The sequence below is a fragment of the Ranitomeya imitator genome, chromosome 4 (assembly GCF_032444005.1).
Source record: "Ranitomeya imitator isolate aRanImi1 chromosome 4, aRanImi1.pri, whole genome shotgun sequence".
NCBI lineage: Eukaryota > Metazoa > Chordata > Amphibia > Anura > Dendrobatidae > Ranitomeya > Ranitomeya imitator.
Genome location: NC_091285.1, coordinates 67573512 through 67597715, shown reverse-complemented (window position 1 = coordinate 67597715; position 24204 = coordinate 67573512). Strand labels below are relative to the sequence as shown.

Sequence of the window (24204 nt, the reverse complement as noted above, 5' to 3'; positions counted from 1 at the left end):
TGAATATTCCTTCCCTTAAGTAGCAGGCACACGTGATCGCACGGCTGCTGAAGAAAGCCAGCGGCTGTGGTTACTGTGCACACTATTAAAAATCAATGCAGACTCATTGCTCCACACACCCGTTGTCTCGGTGTGGGGAGCAGCGAGTATTCCGGCAGCTGTAAGCTGTAAGCAGTGCATGATGTCACTGCCATGCGTTGCTTACAAGAATAAATCAGCTTCCGTCATCAGAACAGGAGGCTGCGAGGGAACGCAGGGAAGGTAAGTAGAATGGTTTATGTTTTTTATGCTTTTCTGATGGCGCCATGTATACCAGGATAGGGATGATGGGGCCAAGCATATCAGGGTTAGAGATGAGGGGCCATGCATACCAGAATGGGGATGAGGGGGCCATGTATACCAGGATAGGGATGAGGAGGCCATGAATACCAGGAAAGGGATGAGGAGGCCATGCATGCCAGGATAGGGATGAGGATGACATGCATACCAGGATAGGGATGGGCGCCATGCAGACAGGGAAAGGGATGAAGAGGTTATGCATACCGGGATGGGGATCAGGGGACCATGCATACCAGGATGGGCAAGAGGGGACCGTGTATACTAGGATAGGGATGAGGAGGCCATGTATACCATGATAGGTATGGGCACCATGCAGGCCAGGATGGGGATGAGGGGGCCATGCATACCAGCATGAGAATGAGGGGGCCATGCATACCAGGATGGGAATGAGGGGGGCATGCATACCAGGATGGGGATGACGGGGCCATGCTAGGAATGAGGACACCATGCATACCAGGATACGGATGAGGGGACCATGTACACCTGGATTGGGAAGTCGGGACATATACTGCATATACCAGGATATGGGATATTAGTACAGAATTGACCACATTTTTTTCCTTATTTTTTCTATTTTCTTCCTCTAAAACCTGCGTCTTATGGTCCGGTGCATCTTATAGTCTGAAAAATATGGTATCTGATATAACAGAAAAAGAAAACATAATTTTCGGCACAGAAACTTTTGTTTGCAATTGCAGAGTTCAGATGTTTCCTGTCGTTCTTGACCAAGTTTGCATACACTGCAGCAAGAATTTTGGCCCACTCCTCCATACAGATTGTCTCAAGATCTTTCAGGTTTCGGGGCTGTCGCTGGTCAACATTGATTTTCAACTCCCTCCAAAGATTTTCCATTGAGTTCAGGTCTGGAGACTGGCTAGATCACTCCAGGACCTTGAAATGATTCTTACAGTTCCACTCCTTAGTTGCCCTGGTTGTGTGTTTTGGGTCAATGTCATGCTGGAATATTTAGCTACAACTCATTTTTAATGCTCTTTCTGAAGGAAGGAGGTTATTGGCCAACATTTTGCAATACATGACCCCATCCATCCCCCCTTCAATACAGTGCAGGTGCCCTGTCCAGTTTGCAGAAAAGCACCCCCCAAGTATGATGTTTCCGCCACCATGCTTCACGGTTGGGATGGTATTCTTGGGTTTGTGCTCATCCTTCTTCCCCCAAACATGGCAAGCGGATTTAATACCAGAAAGTTCTATTTTTGTCTCATCTGACCACATGACTTTCTCCCACATCTCTTCTGGGTCACCCAGATGGTCATTGGTGAACTTCAAACGAGCCTGGACATGTGTTGTCGTAAACAAGGGGACCTTGCGTGCCCTGGCAGATTTTAATCCATGATGGCATAGTGTGTTACTGAAGATAATATTTGAGACTGTGGTCCCCGATATCTTCAGGTCATTGACCAGGTCCTTCCATGTAGTTCTGGGCAGATACCTGACCTTCTCAGAATCGTCCTTACCTCATGAGGCAAGATGTTGAATGGAGGCCCAGACCGAGGAAGATTGACAGTCATATTGTGTTTCTTCCATTTTCTAGAAAATGAGCCAACATTTGTTGTTTTCTCACCAAGCTGCTTGCCTATTGTCCTGTAGCCCATTCAGCCTTGTGCAGGTCTACAATTTTGTCCTTGGTGCAGTTAGACAGCTCTTTGGACTTGGCCAAGATGGAGAGGTTGGAGAGTGATTGATTGTTTGAACAGGTGTCTTTTATACAGGTGCAATTAATACAGGTAATGAGTGCAGTGCAGGAGGACGTCGTAAATAAAAACTAACACGTCTGTGAGAGCCAGAATTCTTGCTGGTTGATAGGTGATCAAATGCTTATTTCATGCAATAAAGTGCTATTTAATTATTTAAAAATCATACAACATGATTTTCTGGTTTTATTTTTAGATTTTGTCTCCCACAGTTGAAGTGTACCTACGATAAAAATTACAGACCTCTCCATTCTTTGTAGGTGGGAAAACTTGCACAATCGGCAGTGTATTAAATACTTATTTTCCACACTGTATGTGCCTGTGCATGCATATCTCTGTATGTATGTCTGTATGCATGTATGCATATGCTCCTTGTATACATATGTGTGCATGTGCTTGGTGTATACATGTGTGTGTCCTACATGTATATACATAATTGTGAGTGTGTCTGTAATATACAGTGTTTGTATCACATACTGTGCGTGTGTGTGTGTGTGTGTGTGTGTGTGTGTGTGTGTGTGTGTGTGTGTGTGTGTGTGTGTGTGTGCGTGCGTGTGGCATCCGCAATCCTGGCAGCGCAGATGAATGTTCATAGGGGTAAACACATCAGCAATCATCCAACGAATGAGTAAAATGCTGCTCATCCCTCAGGTGATTATACCAGACCAAAAATCATTGTTCTCAGCAGCACATCGCCCGGTGTAAACTGAAGATGTGCTGCTGATAACATGATACTGTATGGAGACAGGTCAGAGAGGCCCGGCGCCTGCGCACTGCAGTACTTTGCTCTGCCCTCAACAGGGCAGACAAAGTACGCCTGTGCCGGAGCCGCAGCATGAAGACCAGAAGAGGACGTCATCATATGAAGATGGGAGGCGCCGGAGCGGACCTGAGACACCCATTTGACCACACCGCAGCGGGACCACCCCTGGGTGAGTATAATCTAACGTCCTTTTCTTATCTTTCAGGATACATCGGGGGCTTATCTACAGCATTACAGAATGCTGTAGATAAGCCCCTGATGACGGTGAGCTTACCTCACCATCGATTTTCGGGGTGACAGGTTCCCTTTAACTCTGACAAATGAACTTCATATGAAACAGTTAAATATTTAGTCAAACTAGAGTTGTTCTCCCAAAAGGTGCTCACAAAAAAAATCTACTGCTCTGTGCCACCAGAGGCCATAGTTGTTCTCAGAAAATGTTTTTAATAAATTCTGCATTCCTTGAATAAGAATGTAATAAAAAGAATGATGTTAAAGATTAAAAAAAAAAGTGTTTCCATTTCTTAATATTTCACCCTATTCTAAGTATATTGTATATAGTAAATTGTGTATATAGAATTAGAATGTTGTCTATTTAATTCTGGCTTTTTGTTATAGGCTGACAGAGAATTTTGGCTTTTCATTTAAAGGGAATCTTTCAGCAGGTTTTTCATACCTCACCTGAGAGAACCATGATCTAGGCAACAATACCCTGTATCCAAGGATGTATCACTAAGATTGCTGGGTGCAGTCGTTCTGACACAATCAGTGTTCTTAGTAAATTCAGCAATGCAGCAGAGCTGAGAAACCTAACCCCACCCCGACCAGGTTCTATATACAATGTCTATTTACATTGAGCTGCTTATCAGAGGAGGGGGCGGAGTCAGACCAGAGCTCACACAGGCCAGCCAGTCACAGCAATGATAATGTCCTAGTGATAAAACCTTAATTGAAAGTAAACAACGGCCCACAGTCTGATATCTGACACATAGTTGAAATCTGTATTTTAACCCCTACATCATGCTGTCCTCAGATCACATAGCAAAAAACTGCTGACAGATTCCCTTTAATTTATTGGCATGAGATGCAAAATGTTTGAATTTAAGATCTTGCTGAATTACATTGTCATCATCTCCTCATGAAAAGATTAGGGCAAACTAAGAAAAATATTGCTCTACACATTTTTTTAAGAGTTATCATGCAAACAAAATAAATAAAAATGATCTAAAAGCTCACCGAAATAACATTCATTAGTTGCAGCATTTCTGCGTAAAGATGCCACAGTAGGGCAGTTCCTTAGTAACATTCAATTTCATAGATCAAAAATCCTAAATTTCCAGGATTATAATGATTTTATGGAAACAGTCCCAAGAAATTTGCAGTACTCTAGACCAAAAGGAGATTGGGTTTACACAATCAAATTGTATGTTTGGGGCAAGATTTATGGACGTCAAGAAAGGAACCGAGGTTGGGTATGGGGTTAAAGCATCACTGAATTGCCAAAAACATTGTTAGCATCTATGCAATTTCAATGGAGGAAATTCTACTTTGTACATAGGAATAATCTGTTAGTCATAGGTTGTAATCCCGCAAAATAATCCTGCAGCGAATCATAAAGATAAATAAGGTGGATTACTCATCATGGAACTGCTTTTTCTTGCACATGTATACAAGAGTATCTATCTACTATATAATAGTCTAAAGGTCACTTCTGTCTTTCTGTCTGTCTGTCACGGAAATCCCAAGTCGCTGATTGGTCGCGGCAAAACAGCCACAATCAATCAGCGACCGGCACAGTCCGGCGGCAAAATGGCTGCTCCTTACTCCCCACAGTCAGTGCCCGCTCCATACTCCCCTCCAGTCAGCACTCACACAGGGTTAATGGCAGCATTAATGGACCGTGTATGCCACGGTGTAACGCACTCCATTAACGCTGCTATTAACCCTGTGTGACCAACTTTTTACTATTGATGCTGCCTATGCAGCATCAATAGTAAAAAGATCTAATGTTAAAAATAATTAAAAAAATTAAAAATAGTTATATACTCACCGTCCGTCGGCCCCCCAGATGCAGAACAGGCCTTTCCCGCTCCTCGTGACGCTCCGGTGACTGCTCCATGCATTGCAATCTCGCGAGATGATGACGTAGCAGTCTCGCGAGACCGCTACGTCATCATCTCGCGAGACCGCAATGCACTCTTGGGACTAGAGCACGCGAGGAGCATCGGTAAATGTTTCGCCTGGATCCGGGGGCCAACGGAACATGAGTATATAACTATTTTTTATTTTAATTCTTTTTTTTTTAACAGGGATATGATGCCCACATTGGTATATACTGCGTGGGCTGTGCAATATACTACATGCGCTGTGCAATATACTACGTGGGCTGTGCAATATGCTACATGGCTGTGCAATATACTACGTGGCTGTGCTGTATACTACATGGACTGTGCTATATACTATGTGGCTGTGTTATACACTACACGGGCTGTTATATGCTACGTGGGCTGTGCTATATGCTATGTGGGCTGTGTTATACAGTACGTGGGCTGTTATATACTACGTGGGCTGTGCTTTATACTCCATGGGCTGTGCTATATACTCCGTGGGCTGGGCTATATACTCCGTGGCTGTGCTATATACTCCGTGGGCTGTGCTATATACTCCGTGGGCTGTGTTATATACTACATAGCTGTGCTATATACTCCGTGGGCTGTGCTATATACTCCGTGGGCTGTGCTATATACTACGTGGCTGTGCTATATACTACGTGGTTGTGCTATGTACTACGTGGCTGAGCTATTTACTACGTGGGCTGTTATATACTATGTGGCTGTGCTATATACTACGTGGCCAGCTGCAAACAATCAGCGACAGGCGCAGTCCGGCCGCAAATTGGCGCAGGATTTGAACCACGCTTCGCTAATTGGTCGCGGTTGGCCGAATCCTGTGTAATCAATGTATTATTCTAAAATCTTCATAAATAAACTACATACATATTCTAGAATACCCAATGCGTTAGAATCGGGCCACCATCTAGTATATATAATCGTGCCCAGCTGGCGGCGACCAATCAGCGACAAGCTTTACTATTGATGCTGCCTATGCAGCATCAATAGTAAAAAGATATAATGTTAAAAATAATTTAAAAAATTAAAAATCATGCCATTCTCACCTTCCAGCGGCCCCCGCAACCTTCCCCATGCTCGCAATGCTGTCGGCTGCTCCATTCCCAGTAATGCCTTGCGAAATGACCCCAGATGACGTAGGATCACGCGAGACCGCTGCATCATCACAGGTTATTGCCGCAAAGCATCACTGGGAATGCAACTGGCGAGAGCATCGCTAACTCCTGGGCTGGATCCAGGGGCCGCCGGAAGGTGAGTATATAACTATTTTTTATTTTAATTCTTTTTTAGCAAGGATATGGTGCCCACACTGCTATATACTACATGGGCTGTGCTATATGCTATGTGGGCTCTGTTATATGCTATGTGGCTGTGCTATATGCTACGTAGCTGTGCTATATACTATGTGGCTGTGCTATATACTACGTGGCTGTGTTATATATTACGTGGCTGTGTTATATACTACGTGGCTGTGCTATATGCTATGTGGTTGTGTTATATGCTACATGGCTGTGCTTCTATACTACATAGCTGTGTTATATTCTACGTGGCTGTGCTATATACTACGTAGGCTGATATATGCTCCGTGGCTGTGCTATATGCTATGTGGCTGTGTTATATACTATGTGGCTGTGCTATATGCTATGTGGGCTGTGTTATATGCTACGTGGCTGTGCTATATGCTACATGGGCTGTGCTATATGCTATGTTGTCTGTTATATGCTACGTTTACGTTTACTGAACAAGTTATGTCATACATATTCTAGAATACCCGATGCGTTAGAATTGGGTCACCATCTAGTCAGTAATAATACGTTGGCATACATTACTAGTAGCAATAATAATGATAGTAATCTTACCTGTTCTTTTCTCGATATATTGTGTACCACTTGAGGAACTTCTTTGTACTGTGTAGCTTAGGGTGTAAGCAGTATTGTTGTCCTCTGAGCCGAGATACATGCATGGTTACACTAAAACATAAAGAGGGGATATGGAATAATATTCTTTATAGTAGAATCCCCAAAAAATGTAATAAAAATACACAGTACATACATGGGAAACCTTTTAACAAATAGATTCACTTTCTTGGGGTATGTTTCCACGGTCAGGAATCCCTGCGCTTTGGACGCAGAGGATACCACGCTCCGCCAAAAGCACAGCCCCCTGTTGTACACGCGGTGATTCTGGATGTGTTCATTGAATACATGCAGAATCACCACCTCGTACTCATAGACTGTGTTATTTATCTTGCGGAAACGGAGCATCTCCACAAGATAAATAGACATGCTGCGGTCTGGAAAGATGTGCCGCATGTTTGGTTACGCATGGCCGGATGCGGCTCTGCCACATAGTGGAGATGGGACTTCCTAAAATCCCCTCCACTATGCTGTAACATTTGGACGCTGCGGATTGGACGCTGCGGATGTATGCAGCGTCCAATCCGCAGTAAAAACTCAAACAATACGCCCCATGGAAACATACCCTAATACATATGCATTTATTTCTGCATATAAAATACAGTCATGGCTGAGAGTGTTGGCACCCTTGAGATTGTTCCACAAAATGATGCATTTCTAAAAGAAAATTCTAGCAATTACACACGTTTTGTTTTACATGTTTATTTCTTGTGTGTGTATTAGAACATCATGAAAAATAGAGAAAAAATAGTTTGACACAAAACCCCAAAACTGGTCTGGCACCCTCAAATTACCATAATATTTGGTTGTACACCCTTTGGAATAAATTGTTTCTTATAACCACCAACAAACTTCTTACATCTTTCACCTGGAAATTTGGACCACTCTTCTTTTGCAATCTGCTCCAGGTCTCTCATATTTGAAGAGAGCCCTTTCCCAATAACAATTGTAAGATCTCTCCACAGGTGTTCAATGGGATTTAGATCCTGGTTTATTGCTGGCTACTTCAGAACTTTCTAGTGCTTTGTTTCCATCCATTTCTAAGTGCTTCTTTGAAGTATGTTCGGGGTCACTGTCCTGCTGGACGACCATGACGTAGGATGTAAACATAGCTTTCAGGCACTGGGCACTACATTGTGACCCCAAATCCTTTGGTAATCTACAGATTTCATGATGCCTTGAACACAGTCAAGGCACTCAGTGCTAGTGGCAGCTGAACAATCCCATAGCATTTTTGAACCTACCTCATATTTGACTGTAGGTACTGTGTTCTTTTCTTTTGTAGGCTTCATTCCATTTTTGGTAAACAGTAGAATGATGTGCTTTACTAAAAAGCTCTATCTTGGTCTCATCGGTCCACAAGACGGTTTCCCAGAAGAATTTTGGCTTACTCACATACATTTTGCTAAACTGTAATCTAGCTTTTTATGTCTATGTGTCAGCAGTGGGGTTCTCCTGGATCTCTTGCCATAGCAAGCATTCAAATGTCGAAAGATAGGCTCAGTTTGCGCTGACACTGATGCACACTGCAGAACAGCTCAGATTTCTTTAGAACTTGATTGGGGTTATTTAGCCACCATCCAAGCTATCCTGCATTACAACCTCTCAGCATTTTTCTCTTTCGTCTGCATCCAGGGAGATTAGCTTCAGTATCAAGGGTTGTACACTTCTTGATTATGTTGCTCACCATGGACAAAGGAACATCAAGATCTCTGGAGATGGACTTGTAACCTTGAAATTGTTGATACACACAATGCAAACATTGAGTCAAATTCTCCCCTTTTTATTTAGTTTTATGTAAGATTTTCATATTGATCATGCTGGTTTCTCTTGCAACAGATGAGTTTGAATGACTGTCACATTTTTGGAAAGGTGCCAACAATTTTGTCTGGCACATTTTTGTGTGAAATAATGTCCAATTTGCTCTTTTATGTTGTTCCAATACACTCAAATAAAATAAACATAACAAAACATGTGTAATCACAATTATTTTCTAAGTGAAAAACGTCATTTTCAGGAAAAATTTCAAGAGTGCCAACATGTTCGGCCATCACTCCATATGTTCTGAAAACATTTGCATACCCAGCTATTGTTACAGTAGTACAAAGACGGGTTCATTGCTTGCAAGTTCTGCCTATACAAAACCCCCAGTTATCAACAAGTTATTACATATGATGTGGTTAAGTAATGTTGCTTCATTTTCGCATTGATGCTAGCAATACCATCAGCAACATAAGAATTGTTCAAATAGTTTCTTCACCACCTAACCAGTGATAATATTAGGAGTTTGGGAAAATAATCAAAACAGGAGACACATGCCTTAGACCTCATCGGGACAAATTGCCATTAATATAAGGTGCTTGATCTTGGGCTTTATCCCCACATCATTGTAAATTGATGGCATGGCGTTAAAGCTCCTGCAATCTTGTAAAAACAGCTAGGGTCTTGAGCTGTCAGGCACAGCCGGGGATCGATGGAGAAAACAGAAGAGGTTCATCACCTTTTCTGTCTTCTCTTTTGCTTCCTCGATGAGTACTATGAGCTGGACATTACTTTCATATAGGTCCTCATGGCCTAATGTCCATTAGCAAAGTCTCAGTCCTTCTCAGCCCTTATTCACATGTACGTCACTTGATAAATGGTAAAGTTTTAATACTAGAGATTAGGACCATCCCAAATAGGGTCACCTTGACATGGTGAGATGGCTTTTACAAAGCCCAATATTATTTTCATGCACTGTTGCTATTTATTTATTTATTTATATATTTCTTTACAGTAGGGTATTTGCTTATTTTGGTTTTATCTTTTTTTTTCAATGAGTAGTATGTAGTGTACAGAGGCAACTGCATAGCCAATGCTTCTAGGATCCATGATCTCTGGTTGACTGTTGGCAAAGTAGAGCTTCTTAATCCTAACAGACACAGATCAACTTTGCTAGCAACTTTTGTCACTGTAGTGTGCGGTTTTCCCCTGTAACCAGGGTTAATAAAGATGGCCCAGTGACAGTGGGAAAATAAAGAATAATAATAGTCCTTTGCTAGTCTCTTGGGAAACAAATTATGCAAAAAAAAATTTAAGTACAAAATAAAAAAAAATATACAAAGTAAAGTCTCCACTGTAAAAAAAATATGTTTTTTTTTTAAAACATATTATTACACGTATGTAAGAAGAAAAAAAACAATAACCTACACATATTAGGTATCTGCACAACTATAATAACCTGAATTTGTTGTGCAAAATAAATAATTAAAAAAATTTAAAACAACTGTAACAAAAATAATAATTTTCCACATCTGCGGCGCAAAATAAAATGAATATAAATGACACAATAATTTTATGTCAAGCATAATGCAGCCACGTTTTGTCAAGATTTTCTTTATTTGAAATTAGAAATGGCTGAAAAGCAGACAGGCAAAAATTTTAAAAAATATATATAGTATATAGTATACTGTATATATATTTTTCGGTCTTTAAGTCTTTTTCAGGCCTGGTCATTAAAGGGTTAAATGAACAGTTGAGATTAGAAAAAACAGAAATGACACTGAAGACATATTATTCCACTTCCAATACTGCTCTCTTCTAACACAGGCAGAACATAAAGAAATATTTCCTATGATCTGTCAACACCAACAGATGTGGGTAAATGCCTTGCATGCCAGCCTTACTGCATCACTGCTAGCCTGCCCTTTTATAGTTAGGAAAACATGACCACTCCATTACGTGAAGTTCTCTTTCTCTTCATTCATGATATAGGTTATTCTATTTATATTTTCCCATGGCAAATCTGGTCACAAAGTTCTGTAGACTTCTCTTTCTGGCAATCCCGGAGACCACTTTAATACCTTAATATAGAGAATTTAATTTGTCTATAGTTCTTCAAGGAATTCTATAATACGTTGACACATAACATTCAAGAAATGGAAAGCAATAAAAAGCAAACAAGACCAATGAACGAAACGGTGTTTAAATACCGCGCCAATATCGCTGATTGGTCGTGGCCGGCCGTGAGCTACCAATCACTGAAGCACTGTTTAAATCCAGCGCCAATATCGCTGATTGGTCGTGGCCGGCCAGGCATGACCAATGACCGAAGCGGTGTTTAAATCCCGTGCCAATATTGCTGATTGGTCGCGGCCGGCCGTGCACGACCAATCAGCGAAGCGTGGTTTAAATCCCGCGTCAATTCACGGCTGGACTGCGTCTGTCGCTGATTGGTCGCAGGATGTCGGGGTTCGGGGCGCTGGATGACAGTGGTTCGGGGTGCAGGATATAGTACAGCCAAGTATTATATAACACAGCCACGTAGTATATAGCACAGCCACGTAGTATGTAGTATATAGCAGAGCCATGTAGAATATAGCACAGCCAAGTAGTATATAGCAGCCACGTAGTGTATAGCAGCTAGGTAGTATATAGCACAGCCACATAGTATATAGCACAGCCATGTAGTATATAGCACAGCCACGTAGTATATAACACAGCCCACGTACTATGTAACACAGACAGTCACGTAGTATATAGCAGAGCCACGTAGTAGATAGCAGAGCCACGTAAGATATAGCACAGCCACGTAGCATATAGCAGCCACATAGTATGTAGCAGCCACATAGTATATAGCAGCCACATAGTATATAGCACAGCCACGTGGTATAAAGCAGCCACATAGTATATAGCAGCCACGTAGTATAAAACAGCCAACACAGTAAATAACACAGCCCACGCAGTATATAACACAGCCCACGTAGTATACAGCAGTGTGGGCACCATATCTCTGTTAATAAAAGAATTAAAATAAAAAATAGTTATATACTCACCCTCCGGCATCCACCGAAGTAGTCTCGATGCGTGACCGCTATGTCTTCTGGATAATTTTGCAATGTATCTCTGGGAACGGAAGCAGGCGGCAGCCTCGCCGCTCGCGCGCATTAGTGGACGGCGGAAGGTGAGAATAGCACCATTTTTTTTTAAATTATTTTTAACATTATATCTTTTTACTATTGATGCTGCATAGGCAGCATCAATAGTAAAAAGTTTGTACATACAGTGTTAATAGCGGCGTTAACAGACTACGTTACACCGCGTTATGCCGCGGTGTAACGCTGTCGGTTTAATGGACTACTAAAACACTATGTGGGCAGCAGGCGCTGACTGGGAGGGGAGTATGGAGGGGGCACTGACTGCAGGGGAGTAGGGAGCGGCCATTTTGTGGCGGGACTCTGCCCGTCACTGATTGGTCGCGGCCGGCTGGCCGCGACCAATCAGCGACTTGGGATTTCCGTGACAGACAGACAAACAGACAGACAGACAAACAGACGGAAGTGCCCCTTAGACGATTATATATATATAGATTATTATTATACATTTTTTATAGTGCCATTTATTCCACGGCACTTTACATGTGAAACAGTGGCAAATATAGACAAATGCAATAAACATAAGTAAAAAAACAAGGCACTAAAAGGTACAGAAGGAGAGAGGACCCTGCCCGCGAGGGCTCACAGTCTACAGGGGATGGGTGAGGATACACTAGGAGAGGGTAGATCTGGTTGTTTGGTGTTTCACAGAAATATTGATTTGGACAATTTGAGGTAATCTGTCTGAAAAGAATTTCAGAAAATTAGCTCATCTCTACATATTTCTCATACCTATTTGTAAAAATTTGGCAAAATATGAGGTTAGCAAAAAAAATATCTTTTTTGTGAAACCTCTTGTTTTTTCCATAAGCTGTGTCTTGTACTGCTACTCTAATCAAATGACAAGGATCTCTGTGTTTGAGGAGCAGATCTAAAAATTTACTTGATAATACTGTCAGAATTTTGTGGCTACACAGTAGGTTCTGCTTCATTACAGAGATTGGATGAGTTTTTCTTAGGATTGGCCATGAATTTTGGACCGTTGAAGGTCAGACCTCCACAAAATTCAATCTATATATGTAATCGTCTAAGGGGCACTTCCGTCTATTTGTCTGTCTGTCTGTCTGTTTGTCACGGAAATCCCGCGTCACTGATTGTGACGGGCACAGTCCGGGCAGGAATTTGCCCCTTCCTAGTCTCTTTCAGCGCCCCCTCCATACTTCCCTCCAGTCAGCTCTCACACAGGGTTAATGGCTGCGTTAACGCTGCTATTAAGCCTGTGTGACCAACTTTTTACTATTGATGGTGCCTATGCAGCATCAATAGTAAAAAGATCTAATGTTAAATAATAAAAAAATAAAAAATCATTATATACTCACCTTGCGGCGCCTTTCCCGCTCCTCGCGACGCTCCGAGCCATGCATTGCGGTCTCGTGAGATGATGACGTAGCGGTCTCATGAGACCACTACATCATCATCTTGCGAGACCACAATGCATTCTTGGGACCGGAGCGTCGCGAGGAGCATCGCTAAACGCCTGGCCTGGATCCGGAGGCCGGAAGGTGAGTATGTAACTATTTTTTATTTTATTTCTTTTTTTTAACCGGGATATGGTGCCCACAATGCTATATACTACGTGGGCTGTGTTATATACTGTGTGGGCTGTGTTATATACTACGTCTCTGTCCTATATACCATATGGGCTGTGCTATATACCACATCGCTGTGCTATATACTACGTGGGCTGTGTTATATACTGCGTGAGCTCTGTTATATAATGCGTCCCTGTGCTATATACTACGTGGGCTGTGCAATATATTACGTGGCTGGGCAATATACTACGTGGCTGTGTAATATACTGCTTGAGCTGTGCTATATACTATGTGAGCTGTGGTATAAACTATGTGAGCTGTGCTATACACTATGTAGCTGTGCAATATATTATGTGGCTGGGCAATATACTACGTGGCTGTTTTATATACTGCGTGAGCTGTGCTATATACTACGTGGCTGCGCTATATACTACATGGGCTGTGTTATATACTACGTGGGCTGTGTTATATACTACGTGGCCTGTGTTATATACTACGTGGGCTGTGTTATATACTACGTGGGCTGTGCTATATACTGGGTGGGCTGTGTTATACACTTCGTGGGCTGTGCTATATACTACGTGGGTTGTTATACACTGTGTGGGCTGTGTTACAAACTGCATGGGCTGTGCTATATACTACGTGGGCTGTGTTATACACTGCGTGGGCTGTGCTATATGCTGCATGGGCTGTGCTATATACTACATGGGCTGTGCTATATACTATATGAGCTGTGCTATATACTATGTGGCTGTGCTATATGCTACGTGACTGTGTTATATGCTATGTGGCTGTGCTATATGCTAAGTGGGCTGTGCTATATGCTACGTGGGCTGTGTTATGTACTACGTGGCCTGTGCTATATACTACGTGGCCTGTGCTATATGCTATGTGGCTGTGCTATATGTTATGTGGGCTGTGTTATATGCTACGTGGGCTGTGTTATATGCTACTTGGCTGTGGTATATTTCTCTGCTGTATCTGTGCATCATGAATCATGGTATGTGTTAAAGAGGGGGGCCCAGTGAGACTCTTTCGCACGGAGCCCTCAAAAACCTGGAGCCGGCAATGGCTTCACTGATTGGTCACACCCGGCCGGCCGCGAACAATCAGCGACAGGTGCAGTACGGCTGCGAATTGGCACGTAATTTGAACCACACTTCGCTAATTGGTCGTGCCCGGCCGGCCGAATCCTGTGTATAAATTGCATTATTCTGAAAACTTCATAAATAAACTACATACATATTCTAGAATACCCGATGCGTTAGAATTGGGCCACCATCTATTTATTTATAATAGTGCAATCATGCCGCAGATCCTTTGATGTTCACGCACCCAGCAGTTTGTCATTTTGTGTGGGTAATACATATCGTGTGATCACTGCGGCTTCACAACATGGTGCAAGTGAATGGAGTTATACTGTGACCTGCAAGGTCCAGGATATAAAAATTGAAGAAGAAAAAAATCTAACTGGCTCTGACATTTCCCAATTTGTTTGTCACAGTAGTGGAATATTGCAAGTCACAATGCGACTCTATTGGCTTGCACTATGTTGCGGTTTGCAGTGACATACAGTGATGTTTGGCCACATGACCAGTGTTGCGACCAGAGTCACCATGCAACCACAGTCTTATTGCCTGCCTAAAAGGGGTTTTCCCAAGAACAAAGTTCACTTTAATGAATAGATATTGGAATGCTAATAAGTTCCACAATTGGATGTGTTAAAAAATTGTCCCTTGCTGTGTGCTGTGTAATGACCATGCAGGAACATGGTCTGATCATACCACATCTCCTTGACAGGGAAAGATACAAAGGAGTATACAGACAGGAAAGCAGGAGTTCGCTGGTGATTCTTTCTTTGAGGTAAAATGTTTCTTAGAAACAGGAAGGGAAATTTTACCTCACAGAATCAGCTGTGATCCCATACTATCCTGTCTGTATACTCTCTTTTCCATCCTCCCTTGCCCAGGAGATGTGCTATGATCAGACCATGTTCCTGTACGGGCAGACACAGCCATTACACAGTACACAGGGGGGCACATTTATAAGATTATCTCAGCACATGAACATATTTTTTAACACATCCAATTTTGGAACTTATTATTCCAAGATCTATTGATTAACGTACTTTATTTGTGGGGAAACCCTTTTAAGTTATGGCACATCATATCATGTACTTTGTATTGTGCTATTGCATTGCAATGACATACTGTAGAGAATTTTCTCATTGACGTTGGCTGTTCTAGATTATCGTAGAGGAAAGGATAAGTAGTCATTGAAGCTTAAAGTGAAATTTTTAGCAAAATGTAATATTTTACAAAACATATCTGACTTAAGTCAATGAACCTTTCATGTCCCAAAATGCTCTTTACCTGCAGATAACAGGTTAATCTGAAAATCCAGTCTTACTGCCATACTGAAAATGCGACAACCAGGAGAAATTGAACTTTTATTCCTCCTGAGAGCTTTCAGTCACAGACGTGCGCCTGAGCAGTTTTAGTCATTGTGCCATTGCTTAGTATATTGTGAGCATACCCACTCTTTGACTAACATTTGTGCACAGATGTGTCAAAGTGACAAGGTGTAGTTAAAGCCACTTTGGGCACGTCTGAATGACTGACAGACGATGGCTCCCGGGAGCAAAAAAATGTAATTTTCTCCTGGTAGCCACTCTTTGGGTAATGCGTCTAGGCAGTTTTTTAATGCAATTATTATACTGTACATATTAACCCTATAACAGCAGGTTAAGGCATTTAATGATGTCACCATTTCCATTTAAGCAATTCATATCATTTGCAGTTTTTATGTGTGGGAGGACATTAACTTCCAGGTGGGCCCTTAAAAGCAAATTGTACCCAATAATTCATTGAAAATTGCAGTAATGTCTGAATCTCTCTTCCCTTCAGCCAAAGCCATGCAGCTTTTGGCATTACTTGCAGGTTACTCTCTAATGACCTCCAATAATTAAAAGGGGATTTGAATCTAAGTGTAACAACCCTGCCGGCATCACTGCATGGCCTCCCGTCCCTCACCTGCCTTACACATTTATTTACTCTCTGCTCCGGGCCATGCTGTGTACTTCATGCCTCCTGCCTGTTCTGTGCATGCTTCATGGCTGTGTGTATAGGGGGGTGGCTCCGGCAACTCCTGATTCTTATTGAGACTGTGTGCTGCTTCCTAAGGTGTCCCCTGCCAATTGCCATGAAGCCTCATGTACTTAAGGCATCCCCACCCATTGGAGGACGCCTGTGCAACTTACTCCTCAGTCAGTGTCTCGCTGCTGAGGTGCCAGGTCCCATCTCTGTTACTCTTGTGTTAGCCACCCAGTGGGGCATTGTACCCTGGCCTGTACCTGTGTTCTATAACTCCTGTGTCTGCCACCCAGTGGGGCATCGTACCCTGGCCTGTACCTGTGTTCTATAACTCCTGTGTCTGCCACCAAGTGGGGCGTCGTACCCTGGCCTGTACCTGTGTTCTATAACTCCTGTGTCTGCCACCAAGTGGGGCGTCGTACCCTGGCCTGTACCTGTGTTCTATAACTCCTGTGTCTGCCACCCAGTGGGGCATCGTACCCTGGCCTGTACCTGTGTTCTATAACTCCTGTGTCTGCCACCAAGTGGGGCGTCGTACCCTGGCCTGTACCTGTGTTCTATAACTCCTGTGTCTGCCACCCAGTGGGGCGTCGTACCCTCGCCTGTACCTGTGTTCTATAACTCCTGTGTCTGCCACCCAGTGGGGCGTCGTACCCTGGCCTGTACCTGTGTTCTATAACTCCTGTGTCTGCCACCCAGTGGGGCATCGTACCCTGGCCTGTACCTGTCTTTGGTTACTCCTGTGTCTGCCACCCAGTGGGGCCTTGTACCCTGGCCTGTGTCCTTGTTTCTGTGCCTTGTCTCGTTCCTGACCCTGTCCTATTCCTGTGTCCATTTGTATCCCTGCCTTGAACCTTCCCTATCTCTCTGTGTTTCCTTGTGTTCACTCCTTCGGCTCTTAGCCCCGCCTCCTGTTGTTCTGCTCCACCTCCTGTGACTTTGCTTCACACTCTGCGGCTTTGCTCTGCTCTTAGCTCCGCACTATGCGGCTTTGCTCTGCTCTCGGCTCTGCACTCTATGGCTTTGCTCTGCTCTCGGCTCTGCACTCTGTGGCTTTCTCTCAGCTCTGCACTTTGTGGCTTTGTTCTGCTCTAGAGGGGGGCTGTAGGAACGGAGTTAAAGAAAGCCCCCCATGACTGCGTTGCCAAGGGAACGCAGGGGAGCAATTTTCAAATAATTATACAGGGAGAGGGGATTGGTTTAAGGGATGGGGAGGAGTAGGGGGGTGGCCCAGAGTTATGGGGCGGGTTATGGGAAAAGTGCGGGAAAGGGGGCCATTACTTTTAGATATCTGACCTGAGAAGACGTGCAGGATGGCCTCCGTCGATGAAATCCTCGGGCAGCTGAGGGAGATGGCGAGGTCGCTGCGCGGAGGCTGGCTGGAGAACCAGCTGGTGTCATTGCTGGGCAGTTCCGGGTGCCCAGGGGACCAGATCCAGGAGGACCCGTCCCCCGGAGCGCCTGTCACCGGAGTTGGGAGGGCGCTGCAACCGCCGGCCACGGAGCCCCTCTCGGGACCCTGCGGAGTGTGCGGGCCGGCGGTCACCTACCCTCCCCGGCCCGCCCTCCGGCAGGAATCCACAGGCCGGCGCTGCTGGCGCTGGACGACGGACGGGAGCAGCGGCGACGCAGGCCCAGAGAGACACACAGGCCGCACCGGAAGTGCCTGATGGAGTTCCGGGTCGCGGCTCCAACATGGCGGGGGGGAGCAGGAGCGGTACCCGGCGCGCAAGGAGTGGCGGCGGGGCAAGTGAGGAGCAGCGGAGCGGCGGCGGGTACCTCGGGGTTTGAATCACCCCGGGGGCCTGGCAGGGGTGGCGCGGCAAGAGGCAGAGCGACGGGCAGGCGTACCTCAACACCACAGCCTGGCCCAGCACGGCGGGGGCGAACGTTGGTAGCGGCTGGGGCTCGTGGCAGAGCCCAGCAAGAAGACAGGTTCGGAGTCAGGCTGGCGGCCGCCAGGTCCAGGTCACCCAGAAGGTCCAGGGAGAGTTCCAGTTCGCCTGCTCCGGTCCCCCCTGGTGACGAGGAGGCCAGGGGCGCGGGCCTGGAGCAACACAGCGGCGCGGAGGATTCCGGTTCCAGGAGCGACCCGCGGGAGTTCGGTGATCGCACGGCTGGCGGGGACACAGCACCTGCGCAGCTTAGTGAGTATGAGAATAACTCTGTTGCGGGGTGGGATAGTGGTGCTAGGGCCGGGGATAGTTGGTATGGGGGGGTTGATTTGGCAGGGAGTGGGGGGCCCAGCACCGGGGGGGTCCCGGGGGTCAGGGAGCTTTTGGCGGGTATGTCCCAGATTTTGAGGAGATTGGATGGGGAGGGCCGGGATAGTGTGCGGTCGTCCCAGTTAGGTGCTTGGTTGCCGGCTTCAGGTACGGGTGCGGGAGTGGTAGTCGGGTCTGGTGGGGCTAGTGGGGTAGAGCAGGCGTCGACGGCAGGGGTGTCGGTGTCGGTACAGACTGACAAGGATAAAGGGGACAGGATTAAGTTGGATGACAGAGCTAAGGGGGAGGTTTATGTGTGTTTTGAGGGGCCGTTGGGGGCCCATTTAAAGAAAGAGGTTAAAGAAAAAATATGGAAAGATGAATATGTAGAGATTTTCTCCCTGTTGCCCCTGGAGAAGTTCAATGTGGATAAGGGTAAGAAGGAGAATAGTAAAAAGGAGGAGGAGGAGAAGAGGCGTTGGCGTTTGATACCGCAGACGTTTGCGAATTGGCAGCAGGCGTTTTTCATTTTGGCAGGTGTTATAGGTGAAAAGTTTCCGGAGAATTGTGCAGGTTTGTTCTGCTATGTCGATGCGATAGGGGAAGCATACAGGGCGTACGGGGGCCAGGCGTGGTTACGCTATGACGAGCAGTTTCGGCAAAGGAAGGCGATTAGACCTGAGATAAAATGGGAGCAGAAAGACATAGGTTTGTGGTTGAAGGTGATGGCTCCAACGCGGTTTGGGCAGTCCTTTCATGGGGGTGGAGGGAGTAGCGGTCAGCAGTCAGGGCAAGGAAGTGGGGAACAGGGGTCACAAGGGGCTAAGGACAAAACAGGGACGTGTTGGCAGTTTAATGACGGCCAATGCAAATACGGCAGTACATGCAAGTTCAAGCATGTCTGTTCCCACTGTGGAGGGGCCTCACATGGAGTGGCCAAGTGTTTTAAAAATGCAAGGGGCAAACCAGCAGTGGGAGGCGGTCATGGGGGTGACACCGGTGAAGGTTCTAAGGATGGCCCCGTATCTAAGTAGGTATCCGGATAGAGAAAAGGCTAGGTTGTTGTGGGATGGTTTTTCGGAGGGTTTTAGGATTCCTCATCCGGCTCATGCTATCCCCTTTTCAAAAAAGAATTTGAGGTCGGCTAACCTTCAGGCAGATGTGGTTACGGCTAAATTGGCGAAGGAGGTTGAGTTAGGGCGCATGGCGGGGCCGTTTAGCGATTTACCTGTGGAGGGGGTGGTTGTTTTGCCTCTTGGGGTTGTCCCTAAAAAAGAGCCTAATAAGTTTCGCCTTATTCAGCATCTGTCGTATCCAAAGGGCCAGTCAGTTAATGACGGGATAGCGGAGGAACTTTGCTCGCTGGTTTATACCTCCTTTGATGCTGCGGTGCAATGGGTGCGTAGGTATGGCAAAGATGCACTAATGGCTAAGACAGATGTTGAGTCGGCTTTCCGTCTACTTCCGGTTCACCCCGATAGTATCCCGCTGTTAGGATGTTTTTGGAACGGGGGTTTTTATTTGGATAGGTGTTTGCCTATGGGTTGTTCGATTTCCTGCTCGCTGTTTGAAGCTTTTAGCACTTTTTTAGAGTGGGTTGTTCGGGATGTTTCTCAGGTTCCGTCCGTTATTTATTACTTAGACGATTTCTTGTTTGTTGGCCCCTCGGATTCTTTGTTGTGCGGTAATCTGTTGGCTACGATGGAGTGGGTGGCAGGACAGTTTGGTGTCCCCTTAGCGCGTGATAAAACAGAGGGACCTGTCATGGTGTTGAGTTTTTTAGGCATTCTCATAGACTCAGAGAAGATGGAGTGTCGCTTGCCTGAGGAGAAGCTGTTGGCTTTACGGCAAGAGGTGTTGAGATGCGAGAAGTTGCGCAAGGTTACGTTGAAAGAGCTACAGTCGTTGTTGGGGCGGTTGAACTTTGCGTGCCATTTTATGCCTAAGGGCAGGATATTTTGTAGGAGATTGTCAAGGGCTACGGCTGGAGTGCGTTCAGCACATCATTTTGTACGCTTGAACAAAGAGCATAGGGAGGATTTGGCGGTTTGTAGGCGTTTTTTGGACAACTATAACGGTAGGGCCCTGATCCAACAGGAGGATTTGAACGATTTTGATTGTGAAATTTTTACGGATGCGGCTGGTAGTGTCGGATACGGGGCTTATTGTGCTGGAAAGTGGAGTGTTGGGGGATGGCCTGATTGGTGGTGCGAAGCGGGTTTTACAAAAAATTTGGTGTTGTTGGAGCTGTTTCCAATTGTGGTTTCGGTGTTCATTTGGGGCAGTACTTTTAAGGATAGGCGGATACGTTTTCATTGCGACAATTCGAGTGTGGTGTCAGTGATCAATAGTCTGTCTTCATCGTCTCCTCCGGTAATCAAATTAGTTCGGGAGTTAGTTTTGCGGTGCCTCGAGTTGAATACACGGATTTCGGCTGTACATGTTCCCGGCGTTCAAAATTCTATAGCCGATGCTCTGTCTCGTTTACAGTGGGAACATTTCCGGGAGTTGGCTCCAGAAGCGGAAGATGCAGGAACGACATGCCCTTTTCATTTGTGGCAGATTGTTGCGGACGAGGAGGTCGGCTGATACAGTCTTCAGTGTCCGGAAGGACGTGGTCAGGTTATGAGGTGTCTTGGCATTTGTGGGAGGGGTGGTTGGAACAGTTGGGTTCAGTTGAATCGGATGGTGACAGGGTGATGGCGATTTTGCTTTTGATTGGATCGGCGGAGGAATGGGGTTGGTCTGTGTCGAAATTGAATAAATTTATAGCTGGCATTGCTTTTGGTTTTAAGCTCCAGGGTTCCGTCGACGTCACTAAGGATTTCTTGATTCGGCAGGCATTAAAAGGTTTTAGGAAGGGTTTTTCAACTTGCGATACTCGACGGCCCATATCTTTCAGGATGTTGGAGCGTCTGGGAGTAGCATTGGGGGAAGTTTGCAGTTCTGATTACGAGGCTATTCTGTTTCGACTGGCGTTTTTGTTGGCCTTTTTGGGGGCATTGAGAATAGGGGAGCTGGTTTCCCCTAGCAGGTTTACAGCCGGGGGTTTGTTGGTGGAGGATATTGAATTTTGGTCAGGTGGGGTTGCCTTTTGGATTCGGCGGTCGAAGACCGATCAGTTTGGGAAAGGAAGATGTGTGGTTTTAGGTAAAGTGATTGGGGGGGCGATGTGCCCCCATCGGTGTTTGGAAGATTATTGGGGATTGGATCCAGATAGGTCTGGCCCACTTTTGCGGCACCGTCAGGGTGAATTTTTATCGCGGTTCCAGTTTACGGCAGTATTGAGACAAGCGTTGACAATTTTAGGCCTGGATCCCTTGTCATTTGGGACGCATTCATTTCGAATTGGGGCAGCATCTGAGGCGGCTGGTTTGGGGCTGAGGCGGAGGTTATTCGTCGTATTGGCAGGTGGTCGTCGAATCGTTATTTATCTTATGTGCATAATTGATTTTGTGGGGGTATTAATTATCGTTGTATTTTGCAGGTCGGACCCCACTTCTGACGTGGATTTTCGGACATTCTTTTGTGCATTGGGGGGCGATTCGTGCCGATGTTAGACAAGATGGTAGGCAATTGGGATTTCAGAGGGAGGCGGTGGTGGTCCGATGGTTGGGTTTTCGGGGCATGTCGTGGCGCGGGTTTTTGACCGAGTTTTCCAGATTGGTTAGTTTGGATCGTTCCCCTGACAATGTAGTGGTACATTTGGGTGGTAACGATTTGGGGTCTAAGCCGGTGAGAGAATTAATTCGGGATATACGGTATGATTTTTTAAGATTGTGGGTATCCTTCCCAGGGATGGTTACGGTGTGGTCCGACATAGTGCCCAGAAAAACGTGGAGGGCAGTACGCTCTATGAAGGGTATCAATAGGGCCCGGGTTAAGCTAAACAGGGCTGTGGCGAGTTTTGTTTCTCGTAATGGGGGGTGGCGGTTCGCCACTTTGAGTTGGAAGCTGGTGTTGGAAATTACTGGAGGAGTGATGGCGTTCATTTGAACGATATTGGCCTGGATTTGTGGATGTTGTCAATTCAGGAAGGGGTAGAGAGGGCCATGGCGGTGGTGGGGCACTCGCGAGCCTGAGGTGTTCAGTGCTGCTCGTGCTTGGCGGTGGGCGGGGTTCTTGGAGTTGGTTTCATGGGGCTGATCTGGCTTTGGTTTACTGGCTCTGGACGGGGATTTTACCTCGGGAGCTTTGCGGTTGGTTTGCCCGGTAAACGGGTTACATGGTGCCCTCGAGCTGGTGGTTACGGCTGAGGGTAAAGAAGGGTTTTTTCATGTTGGTTTTGGGCTTTTGCCTATTAGGTGCCAGATTTATTAGCTCCAAGAACCCTCCCCTCAAGTTTTTATACAAATGTATAAATGGTTGTTTATGTTTGTTATTAATAAAATGGCCGCTGTGGCCAAATTATCCAAAATAAATAATTGTTGTGTTTTAATTTAGGGGGTATTAATAGTTCTGTGGTATAAGGTTTAAAGGGGTAAGAGAGGCCTGGTATCTCGGAGGTCCCATCTTGGAATACGCAGTCAAGAGGGGGGGCTGTAGGAACGGAGTTAAAGAAAGCCCCCCATGACTGCGTTACCAAGGGAACGCAGGGGAGCAATTTTCAAAAAATTATACAGGGAGAGGGGATTGGTTTAAGGGATGGGGAGGAGTAGGGGGGTGGCCCAGAGTTATGGGGCGGGTTATGGGAAAAGTGCGGGAAAGGGGGCCATTACTTTTAGATATCTGACCTGAGAAGCCCACCCACCCTCCCTTGTTTTTGGTCTTTGCTTCGGGCGCTTTATAAGGGTAATGAGGGAATAGTTGGGGTAATTAGGTGCTAATTTGGTCCTTTGTAGGGGTTTATGTTATACTGTTGTCACAGTGGCTGGTTGGTGGGGGGCGGGGTTCTTGGAGTTGGTTTCATGGGGCTGATCTGGCTTTGGTTTACTGGCTCTGGATGGGGATTTTACCTCGGGAGCTTTGGGGTTGGTTTGCCCGGTAAACGGGTTACATGGTGCCCTCGAGCTGGTGGTTACGGCTGAGGGTAAAGAAAGGTTTTTTCATGTTGGTTTTGGGCTTTTGCCTATTAGGTGCCAGATTTATTAGCTCCAAGAACCCTCCCCTCAAGTTTTTATACAAATGTATAAATGGTTGTTTATGTTTGTTATTAATAAAATGGCCGCTGTGGCCAAATTATCCAAAATAAATAATTGTCGTGTTTTAATTTAGGGGGTATTAATTGTTCTGGGGTATAAGGTTTAAAGGGGTAAGAGAGGCCTGGTATCTTGGAGGTCCCATCTTGGAATACGCAGTCACGGCTCTGCACTATGTGGCTTTTCTCTGCTCCCGGCTTTTCACTCTGTGGCTCTGGTCTCGGTTCTACACTCTGTGGCTCTGCGGCTCCTCTCTGCTCTCGCTCTGTGCCTCCACTCCTTGCGGTCCTACCCTGCTTCGCTCCTTGCGGTTCTACCTTGCTCTGCTCCTTACATCTTTGCTCTTGTCTCCGCCTCCTATGTTTCTGCTCTTAGCCCCGTCTCCTGTGGTTCTGCTTTGCATTCGCTCTTGCAGTCTTGCTCTACCTCTGTTCTGCAACTGTCTGAACTGATCCCTACCTGTTCT

The 24204-nt window shown here is 45.5% G+C and overlaps 1 protein-coding gene across 1 annotated transcript in view; it reads right to left on the bottom strand.

Annotated features, from left to right (window-relative positions):
• CXCL14 (C-X-C motif chemokine ligand 14) overlaps positions 1-24204 on the bottom strand; it is a 66760-nt gene that overhangs the window by 13119 nt on the left and 29437 nt on the right. The window contains exon 3 of the mRNA XM_069763802.1: positions 6803-6913. Coding sequence (XP_069619903.1) covers positions 6803-6913 — 111 coding nt within the window. The remainder of the gene's footprint in view (positions 1-6802; positions 6914-24204) is intronic.